The sequence below is a fragment of the Megascapheus bottae genome, chromosome 20 (genome assembly GCF_031878675.1).
Source record: "Megascapheus bottae isolate mThoBot1 chromosome 20, mThoBot2.hap1, whole genome shotgun sequence".
NCBI classification, from domain to species: domain Eukaryota; kingdom Metazoa; phylum Chordata; class Mammalia; order Rodentia; family Geomyidae; genus Megascapheus; species Megascapheus bottae.
Genome location: NC_143528.1, coordinates 32,951,712 through 32,963,555, shown reverse-complemented (window position 1 = coordinate 32,963,555; position 11,844 = coordinate 32,951,712). Strand labels below are relative to the sequence as shown.

At 37.1% G+C, this 11,844-nt stretch overlaps 1 protein-coding gene across 1 annotated transcript in view; it reads right to left on the bottom strand.

Moving 5' to 3' along the window:
* Positions 1-2,184: 2,184 nt before the first annotated feature.
* Positions 2,185-11,844, bottom strand: part of Naf1 (nuclear assembly factor 1 ribonucleoprotein) — a 31,149-nt gene continuing 21,489 nt past the window's right edge. The window contains exons 5-8 of the mRNA XM_090354238.1: positions 10,413-10,573; positions 9,059-9,110; positions 5,790-5,892; positions 2,185-3,245 (exon numbers count right to left, since the gene is read on the bottom strand). Of these exons, the coding sequence (XP_090210364.1) occupies positions 2,800-3,245; positions 5,790-5,892; positions 9,059-9,110; positions 10,413-10,573 (762 nt within the window). The 3' untranslated portion in view covers positions 2,185-2,799. The remainder of the gene's footprint in view (positions 3,246-5,789; positions 5,893-9,058; positions 9,111-10,412; positions 10,574-11,844) is intronic.

The window sequence follows — 11,844 nt, the reverse complement described above, 5'->3', positions numbered from 1 at the left end:
ACTCTCTGGGAACCTTATCGATACATATATCCATAACCCTCTGTTCCTTCTAAAGGTTAGCACTCTATTGTCTTTATGCAGCATGGCTGCAAGCTTACAGGAAGATTAATACAGAAATGAACCCCAAAGAAATGCAATTGATTTATCTTTTATTTTCTGTATCTTAAGGAATGCACTCAATCCCAATTCATCATCCTTAGAGATTGGCAACCCCATTTTTGTTTGTTTTGCATAATAAACTTCTTTTGTCATTCACCAATATGCATCTTCTATTTGGCATTTTGGGCAAGTAGCCAGACCTGACCCTTGAAACCCAGAACGTTGCTCTAGAGCCCAAGAATCTTCTATATCAGCTTCCCAAAATGGCCTCCTAGAACTGGTTTTGAGGGAAGCTTATCAACTCCGATTTGGAAGTCATTGCATTTTACAACAGCAACATGATCTTTTCCTCATAGTAATAAATTTTCCTTTAAAAGTCACATTTTAACAGTGTGAACAAAAATCTATTTTTGGTATACTCTGTGATCTATTAGCTAGTTTCTCAGCAAGATAAGGTTCTCAGAAATGTTTGCAACCAAGAATCTCTGCCAGCTACCCTCTATGACAACACTTCTCAAAGGCCTCCATGCAGCAGTGTGGACCAGGAGAGGTGCTATGAAGACAAATACAGAAAATAATATTAATCTATACATTATATTGAACCATATGAAGATTGCCATCCTGGGCAATTTTATGCAGTTTAAAGTAATACTATTTGAATGCATCCATAAAATTATGCCTTCTCTCTTCTTAAGTACTTCTCTGTCCACAGTCATGCGGAACAGAAATCATCAGAACTCCTACTGACACCAATTATATACCAACAATTATACATAGTCAAAAACCAAACTAATGTTAAAGGAAATGAATCATTTGCTATCAATGACCACACACTAAGGGCGCTTCCATAACTGAGTCTGACAGTGATAAAACACCACACGGCACATAAACAAGTAGATATTTAAGAGCTGGGAGAGGGGCACAAATGATTCTCACATGCGATATAAGCTCTGATGAGTTCAAATAGATAACAGTATCAGGTTCCGCATGCTGTACTCGCTATTGGTAGTGAGAACATTTTAGTCACTTCTATCATCCAAACACTGCAGACCACCATCTCTACTCACTGTATTTTAATTGATTCTATGCTATTACATTTTCTTCTTCTACATTTGTCCTATTTTATTATTATCGGAGGCATGCTCTTGTTTGAAACAATATTTAGCCCATCTAACTAAAAACATTTCACCACATGAACAAAGTCAATCTGTTCTCTTTGGGAGATAGAGTGATATGACCAACTACAGGATATTGAAAAATTCATTCCCATTCCATCAGCCTTGTGCAAGTAGAGAAAGATAGAGGTTTAAATGCTAGAGACTAAATATTTGAGAGGTAAGTACAACAGCACTTCCACAGACTCCTCCAGCACTTTGGGCTTTTTGTTTTAATATAGGCTCTTGCCTCTAGCTTCTTGAGACCAGAGGATGGCCTCAAATCTGCAATCTTCCTGAGTTCTGCCTGACTTTCTGAGTATGCTCCTTAGTCATGGACCTAACTACATTTTTTAATATACTAAACACTCAATACTTCTTTTCATTGCCTATATAATCAAATGCTTTTCCATTTAATACATAGATTTCCACCTCATATGCAGGATACTAAGTAACTGTAAAGGTCTAATTCACTAATAATAACTAAGGTACCTAGCGAGCACATTGCTGTTGCTAATGAGATACTCCTCAACTCCAGCTTCAGCCATAGTATAAAAAATGTTTCTATAGCTTTCTAGAACTTTAGTACATATAATCCATATCTGTGCAAGGTATTTAATTTACATTCACATACATTATTAGAATAGATGAAGTCTTAAGAGTTAACAGAGCAGCTTGAGGGCTGGGAAAGCTCAGTGCTAGAGCACTTTGCCTGGCATGTGGGAAGCCCTAGGTTAGATCCTTGAGTCTAAGTGGTGAATGTATGGTGCTATTTGAAAGTAAGGATCACATGGTACAGTGCAGTTATTTTAAAAAAAGGTATAGTGATTTAAAAAACTTACTGTTAAATTGCAGTACAATCAAAATCAATTTTCAAAACAAAAGATTATAAAAAATAGTTTATTTTAAAGACCCTCAATAAGGCAGGACTTCAACATCTATTTTTTGGTCAGTCATAGGGCTTGAACTCTGGGCCTGGGCGCTGTCTCTGAGCTCTTCAGCTCAAGGATACTGCCCTACCCCTGGAGCCACAGCACCACTTCCCATTTTCTAGTGGTTAATTGGAGATAAGAGTCTCACAGACTTCAGTGCCCTGGTTTTGAACCGTGATCCTCAGATCTCAGCCTCCTGAGTAGTTAGGATTACATGGGAGAGCCACCCAGCCAGCGAGGACTTCAACATCTTATTTCCAGATGATAGCAAAAATGGCCATACCATCAGTGTCCAAAATATATTAATCCATGACAATATGCATTCCATAACCATACTTTATTTATTTCCTAGGGCTAAGGGTAGTGGAAGGCATGATTCAAAGTTTTAATTAAGTATTACATGATTGAGTTCTCCCCTAGGAATGAGATGAAATTTTCATATGAATATATGACAAAGGCTACAAATATATATGTGTATATATATATCAATTTATAACTCATTTAGTATTTTATAGTTTTCAAAAATCTAGCTTCATAATCTCTTTTCCTTAAAAAAAGAATCCTTAACATACAATCTGCAAAGTCCACATTTCCCTGGAAATGCATGCACATATCTAATAGTAAGGTCCAAAATGAGAAGGGATATTACTATCCCCAGGAGAGGTTGGGGGAGGCAGGGGGGGAGGAGGGGCAGGAGGTGGGGGAAGAGAGTATGGTACATTATAGGGATGAGGTGCCATGTTGGGTGTGGCCCAGCCCATGTTGATGGAGGGGGGTGGAGGTGGGGGGAGTGAGAAGTTCTGCATGTCATACACTGGAGGCGGGAAGGGATAGTGGGGCAGGAAAGGATTATCTTGTCTCGGTGCTGGAAATCCTGAGGTCTCCGGAGACACCATATGGTCTGAGGCATAAAATGGCTGCGGTGGAGGTCTGCTGTGGCTGGCTCGAGGATACCGGCCCCTGGGAAAACCTCTGGAGAATTCTCTGTTGTGATACCCCTTTGAATGCTCAGAAGAGCCGTAGGCATTCCAATTCTGATGTACCTCAGAGAAATCTTCACCTTCAAATAGGAAACAAATACTTAAAATTAAGGTTAATATGTCAAAAAAGCGTTACTTGGAATGTCAATGTCTTTTCTTTAATCACTAATAAATGATAGTCCATTTTAAATGAACTGTAAAGTCAAGAGAAAGAAAGCCTACCTACCTAATTTGGATAATCCACCACACATCAGAACAAACAAGCAAAAAACCCAGAACACCATGTTCTTCCTGTGGGGTCCCAATCTCGAGGACATTCTGCCACTTGAGCCACAGCACCAGTTCTGGCCTTTTCTGAGTATGTGGTACCAAGGAATCAAACCCAGGGCTTCTTGCATACTAGGCATGCACTCTACCACTTAAGCTCCACGCCCATTGAGTTGGTTTTAATTTGCTTTGTTGGTTATGGGGCTTGAACTCTAGGCCTGGGCACTGTCCCTGAGGTCTTCAGCTCAGGGCTAACACTCTACCACTTTGAGCCATATAACTACTTCTAATTTTTCTGGTGGTTAACGAGAGATAAGAGTCTCATGGTCTTTCATACCCAGGCTGGCTTTGAACTGTGATCCTCAGATCTCGGCCTTGTAAGTAGTAAGGATTACAGACATGAGCCACTGGCACTTAGCTATAACCTGAAGTTTGTACACAAATGAGAAGAGAACTGCTAAGATGAATTTCTTTCACATTAATTCTTTCTCTGTGAAAAACAGTCAAGAAAATGAAAGACATCACAGGCTAGGAGAAAGTAGTTGCAAAGACATGCTAATGAAAGACTGTTATATTTCTCTACTAACTCTGTCTACTAGTAATTTAGTATAAATAAATCCTTGATAAAACTCTCCAGTACACATGCACTTACACACACACATTCACTCACTTGTATGTGCACACAACCTGATTCAATTAAAAAATGAGCCAAAGACCTCAACAGATATTTCGAAGAGATGGTAAACTGGCACATGAAAATACTGTGTCTTTTACCATTAGGGAAATGTAACCACACCCTTTTTTAAATTCAAAAATCCAAAAGAGTGACAGCATCAAATTAGAGGAATTCTTATCTGTTGATGGCAGGAAAGTAAAATAGTACAACTACTCTGGAAAATACTTTAGCAGTTTCTTTCAAAGCTAAGAAAATTTTTAACAAGTGATACAGTAAACTCACTTCTTGGTATTTATTAAGATGAGTTTAAAAACATTGTATAACTGGCGCAGAGATCTGAGGATCATGGTTCAAAAATCAGCCTGGGCAGGAAAGTTCATGAGACTCTCATCTCCAAGGAACCACCAAAAAGCCAGAGTAGAACTGTGGGTTAAGTGGTAGAGCATCAGCATCAAGCACAAAAGCTCAGGGACCACATCTAAACCCTTAGTTCAAGTCTCAGGACCAATACTTCCTTCCCCTACCCACTCCCTTTTGCACATGGAGTTTTATAAGTTATACATCAGCAAATGGGCACAAGAAAATGGCATTAGACATTAGTCACATGCAAATTAAATCAACAATTTGATTAAAGTACACTCCTAAATTAAATGATGACACCACCAACTGCTGGTGGGAATGCACAGAATCTGAGAATATAAATGCTGTAACCATTCTGAAAAATAGGATAGCAGTTTCTTAAGAAAGTGAGAGTGCAATGTAACTATCTACAACCTAGCAATACACTCTTGAGTATTTGACCAATGATCATTTCCTATCACATAAAATCTTGTGCACAAATATTATTTTATTCCTTATATGGTGGAAATAATAGATACTCTTCCTTAGATGGGTGGCTAAACAGCCTGTGATACACTCTCACAGTGGAACAATACTCTATAAAGGGGTAAACGAATGAAGAGAAGGGAAGGGAATGCAGTCATAAAATTCAATGGATATATAAATCACATGAGGTGAAGGTCACACAGTTTCTCACCTACTACTGCATTCAATTAGATGTGAATCTATAATGATCTCAAAAAGTCTCACTGTATGAAAGGAAAAAGACAAGATGATAAGCATAATGGGAATGCATGCTAAAAAAAAAACACACACGGGGCTGGGAGTTTGGCCTAGTGGTTAAAGTGCTTGCCTAGCATGCATGAAGACCCGGGTTCGATTCTTCGGTACCACATACATAGAAAAAAGCCGGAAGTGGTGCTGAGGCTCAAGTGGTAGAGCTCTAGCCTTGAGAAAGTCCAAGGACAGTGCTCAGGCCCTGAGCTCAAGCCCAGGACTGGCAAAAAAAAAAAAAACAAAAAAAAAACACACACACATGAAGTAGTTTCATCTACTGTATTCTAAAAATGAAGCAAATGAGTTTTTTAAGAAAAAAGTACTGATGGCACAAATGACTGGAACAAAGCTTAACTTTGGTACCTGGGAAGAGAGTGTGACATCTTAAAGCTCATAGACATCCTTATGAGTCTCTGTACCTTCCATCCTACCCTGTCTAATGCCTCCAAAGCTAGATGGGTATTAGAAAATACACAGATAAAAATCCAGCTGTCTTCTCCAGTTGTATGCTGATGATAAAGATGTACATGAAGATAAAAAATGGCTATATAATGCATTCACTCACCTGGCTCCGTAAATTCAGATTTAAGTTTTTTCCGACCTTGAGTCTGAGATTTCTTCCGCTGCTTGGCTTCTTTTTCTTTTTCATCATCGCTGAAATCTAAGGCCTGGCAGACAAAAGGATTCAGATTTATATTTCAGGAATTTGTTAACTCACTAGTTGATGTGATAATAAACTGGCTCTTTACCAGGTAAGCAGGAAAATAAGATTCCCTTTTCAATACTCAGTATTATCAACTGATCTATTAACTGCCTAACTGACTCTTCATTAACACAGGACCATAATCAGTGTTCTCAAGTTTTCTATTTGTCTACTTAATTGCTAAATAGCTTCAGATAGGTAATTAAAATGTCAGCATTTAGCAATCTTAAGCCAAGAGCACTCCTGACTGGAAGTGTAATCTCTAGCCCAGCCTAAAGGCTTATTATGATATGGGCTTATTATGATATCAGCCGACAAAGGAATTCAAAGAGTCATGAAACAATCATGTTTTATACACTTTAGATCCAATAGAAAAATGTGACTTTTCATGGTTTCTTACAAGTAGAATATTTTATTTTTCTCAACACTAGAAAACAGATTTTATACTTCATATAAAAAGATATGGTGATTATTTATAGATAAGAGTCTCACTGGAGCTCAGAATCCTCAGATCTCAGACTCCTGAGTAGCTGGGATTATAAGCATGATCCACAACACTTGGCCTCAGCATCATTTTGTAATAATGAGATTTTTCATGTGCATACAGCCCTAAAGGTTGAGTTCAGGACCCTGTGTTTGCTATGCAGATGCTTCTCAGTGATTTCTTTTTAAACTGATGTTAATTTGTTAAGCTTCTGAAACACAGGTCAATTCTTGCATGATAGATGTTAGAATATATTGAGATCAAACGGAAAATTTTTGTCCTTTAAAATTACTTTGTCAAAAGAGAAAATTAGGGCCGGGAGTTTGGCCTCGTGGTAGAGTGCTTGCCTAGCATGCACAGACCTGATTTCAATTCCTCGGTACCACATACATAGAAAAAAAGCCAGAAGTGGTGCTGAGGCTCAAGTGGTAGAGCTCTAGCCTTGAGAAAGTCCAAGGACAGTGCTCGGGCCCTGAGCTCAAGCCCAGGACTGGCAATAAATAAATAAAAAAAGAGAAAATTATATGGGTATGCCCTTAATACAAGCACCAGTTCTGGAAAAAAAACCGAAAAACAAAAAACAAAAATGAGACAGAGAAAACAAGACAAATAATACAGTGAACAAGCGTTATAATTTAGTGCTGAAAGGGAATGAAGATAAAAACATAAAAAGAGAAAAAGTAAAGAACGACTTGTTGCTGTGGATTACTTCAGGTCAATTGCCCATGGGAGATACCTTTGAGGCAAGGGAAGGGGAATGTTCAGGGAGCAGGAAGGGTATGGGCAGCCATGAAAATACGACCTGAACAAAAGGGAAGATGGCTCTATGAGACAGTGACAGCTTCTTACACAGTAAAATCAGAGAACAGAAAAAGCAATACAGAACACCATGCCTTTCTGAAGAAATAAGTCAACTCAAGAGCAAAAGAAGGAGCTAATTTTAATTAGGAATCATTTATCTGAAGTGATTCTTGGGTGAAATTTTGCTACCATTTCCTAAATTCACAAGAAAATTTACACTTTACTATATGCAAAGTAAACTACATTTTCATTCCTTTATCATGTATTCAACTATGAACCATAGATTTGATCAAATTATATATCATATGAATAAGATATATTTGTACAAGATTTTTTATGTTCTTTAACTTTCCCAGTATTTTTCACAGTACATTTTCCAATTAAGTAAGCCACACCCAAAGGAACATAGGCCCAGTGGTTTCCCTCATCTGTAATAATTAGTACACATCTAGGACTCTCCTAGCAGAGGATTACAATAGCTCAAAACCTATGTTCATAAGGTCTTATAGGATGAGACTAAATGAAGGGATCTCTAGGATATGGAAACAGGAGCTTTATCTTGTATGATTGTTGTTCTTAATATACTATGTTATTTCTCTTCCCTTTTTTTGCCCTTATGGTTAATCTCATGTTGTTACTGTATCTGACTCTGTAACCTGGTATATTACATGTACGTTTATTAGTTTAGTTAAAATAGGGAAGGAAAGGGGGAAAACAAGATGATTGGGAGGGACTGGGGGAGGGAACTGTGTACAAAAACATGAGTAGGGGTATCAATGTGTGAGAAGTAATGCACCTACAACCTGATGAATGTAACTGTAGCCCCACAATAATTTTTTTCCAATTAAATCTTATCTATGATTAATATCAGGAGACTGATCATTCTCGACTACAAAATGCCATCAACAACTACATACTCAAGCCTCTATATATCTCATGAACTAGACTGAACCTAGGAAAAACAAACAGTATATAGCATGCGGGATTTCAGTTTGTAATTAACTTAAACACCAGAAGCATTATAGTATCTGGAAATCACAAGAGCAATTTCAAGTACTCTGTGAAGTTTCACTTTTAAGCAATTAATTCAGTAACAAAGTGCTAGAAATCTAATAAGAGAACATTAAGTGGACACACAGAGTCCTAAGAACAATCACATGTACATATGATACTTAGAAAAGACAGTGTGCATTCTACACTAGGGTCATTACTGGTTAAGTGCCATGACCTCTGGCACTGCTTGAAAACCTAAGATGCTAAAAGTAAAATTTAAAAATACCTCAACCCTACAATATCAAAAGACTTCCTCAGAACTGAGCAGAGACAATCTGCATGACTATTGCCATGGAGAGTTTAACCAAACTCTTATGAAATCATTTACTATTTACATATTACTTTCAAATTCATTCTACCTTGTTAGAGAAACTAGATTTTCAACCTTTTAGGGGGGATACAAATACTGTCTTGACAAGGTGTCTTTGTGGAAAGATAATTATACCGTAAAAACATGGAGATAGACTCTAATACTTTTATATCTCAACCCCCCCCCCAGCATGTATAATAAAATGTCTTCATGTCCCCAAGATCAACTGACCAAACTGAGTAAAGCTTTTTAAACTAATGACCATTCCCACATCAGCTATCAATGTTGCTATGAAGAGGAAATGACAAGGTAGATGGAAATGAGATGAAAGGTATAAAGGGGTGGCCAAGGGTCACATTGATGTAACAATGAAATCCTGCTCTTGTAACTCCTGTAAGTCAATAAGAAAAAGTAAACAGGTACATATAAGATTAAGTCACATCCTATTGCAAAACATCGAGTCATCAGGCTTAGTATTTTTACCTCTGGGGGTGGCTCTTGATCATTCTTCCAAGATGCATCTGATCCCCTATCCCTGGGGAAAAAAAAATGAGACTCATTTGGGTTTTTATAAACTAGCAATACAGAAATCTACACAAAGTTGAAGACACGGGATTTTCCTTTAACAGGACCTAGACACATGTACTAGAATTACACAGACAAGGTGATAAGAAGCTAAGTGTATAGAGGATATGGGTGTTGACATTGTGATTTTTAAAATACCTGAAATGTTTGTGTGACATTCTATTCAACAAGTGTTTATTCGATACCAACTACAGATGAGAAAATGTAAAAACAAATGAAAGGAATTGTAGGCGGCTGCTGTTATCAACTGAGCCATACTTCCAAGCCTGCTTTTTTGATCGTCCTTTTGAAGATTCCGTTTAGGGAACTTCTCTGTTCAGGCTGGCCCTCACCTTGACCCTCCAGATCTCAACCTCCTGAGTAACTAGGATTACAGATGTAATCCACTGGCCTTTAGCTTACTCTTATTATTTAAAATCTAAGTGGGCACATTTTCCTAAAAGCTTTTTGTTTATATTTCAAACTACAATAGTTTAGTTTTTAAAGGGTAATTATATGAAATATACACAATAGCATCTTAATATTCTAAGAAATAAAAGTATTTTGTTTTTAGGCACTAGTTTTAAATGCATTAATATTTTTATGACTTTTATGTATTTAACTCATCTTGTCTGTCAGCAGTTATTTAGGAAAACTGACATTACAAAGCCTGAAGATTTAATTTTGGATAATGTTGCTTCAGCTAATTATGTGGATTCTTAAATGGATTAAATCAGTAAGACAAAATTGTCATCTCTTTCTTTTAAAAACCTTTTTATGCTAAGAAGCAGGGGCTAATATTTTCACGAAGTGTCAAGGCAACTTTCCAAATAAAAGATCCTTCATATTTTCTGCAAAAGCTTACCTACAAAAATACAGAGTCTGAATTTTTCAAGTTTCTAAAATAAAGGGACGGCTAGAACTAAAAGGGATGTGTGTGCTAACTCAGTGTCAGGTATTTCGGGAGTAAGGAATAAGGTCTCCGGCTTCTTGTAGTTTCTTTTCCATTCCTAATAGGGTAATATTTTTTCAGTGGCTTCATTATATCTTTCCAAAGCACCCATTTATTTTTATAGAAAAACTATTCTACTTGAACTCATATAACATTCCAACATTTAAAAATTGAGATATAATATCAATACATTGTAGAAGATGTTAGTAGATAAAAGAACTCTTTTGAGTTCCCTCGAAGACAAGCACCATTTAATCCCAACAATGAGAATTATTCTTTAAAAAATGTAAATGAAGAACTAATGTATCAATCAATACTTACTGTTTAAGTTTTTCTGTGAAGATATACTGGGTGAAGTCTTTCATTGATGGAGCAAAGTACATTGTATCCTTTATTTTAATGCCTTTACTCTCAATATGATCTGAAGAATTAAACCGTAACACATAAAATGGATGTGCAACAGGTCCAAATATCTCAAATATCTAAAATAGGAGCAAAAACGCCTTGTATAAGATAGACAATAATTACCTGAAAAAGTAGCAATATTTTATTTAAAAAACAATAACAGCTGGGCACGATGGCTCACGCCTGTAATCCTAGCTACTCAGGAGGCTGAGATCTGAGCATCAAGGTTCAAAGCCAGCCCCTGGGCACAACGAGACCTGAGACTCATCTCTAATTAACCTCTAGAAAATGGGAAGTGGGGCTTGGCTGAAGGACAGGCCTATAGCCTTAAGCTGCAGAGCTCAGGGACAGCACCCAGGCTGAATTCAAGCCCCATAACCCACAAAAAATAAAAACAAAAAAACCCCATAATTTCTAAAATAAGATAATTTCATTAATATTAGAGGAATAGGTAATTGTTTACACTTGTCATTTTTATTTACTTAATGTATTCATGTTTTGATTATAAACACATCAGTTCACTCCAATTTTCTTTTTTAATTTAAGAAAAAATCTAACAAGTATGTTCCTTGACAAATTCAAATCATTTTGGTGGTACCTACTTGATATCAATTGTGAGCATATTTATTTTTGTTTACTTAAGTTGTGAGGCACAAAGAATTATTACTGGTAAATTTTTTTTTTTTGGTCTGTGGTAGGGCTGGGACCTGGGTGCTGTCTCTGAGCTCCTCAGCTCAAGGCTAGTGCTTTACCACTTTGAGCCACTGCACCACTTCCAGTTTTCTGATGGTTAATTGCCAATAAGAGTCTCACAGACTTTCATGCCTAGTCTGCCTTTGAATCCTATCCTCAGATCTCAGCCTCTTGAGTTGACGGGATTACAGGCTTGAGCCAGTGGTGCCTGGCTAACTGGTAACTTTTGAAAAGTTGCTGTCTACATTTGGAATCTTAATGGAAGCACAAAATCAAGCTTCTTCCTTGAGCACGTATTAGGAAAATTCTGTTGTTTGCACAGAGTTAACAATTCTGTGAAATCAAACCATGGTTGGTTCTAGTTTAGACTGGAACTTTAAGTTATTTATTACTAAGAAACCAAAAAGACTACAGTCTCTAAACCTAATAAATGGCTGAAAGTGTGTTTGGTCTCAGAAATAAGACTCCTCTATAGCCATCTAAATTATCTTTTACCATCACTTTGTGCTTTTCTCACTCCTCGTTAATAAAAATGAAGCAAATATAGGCATGTCGAGTACCCTTGTCAACTGGTTTTCTAAGTGATTATTTTAACCACTGTACAAACTGTATCTCAAGCTTAAGTGTGCATGAAAACTGAGAAGGGAAGTACCAC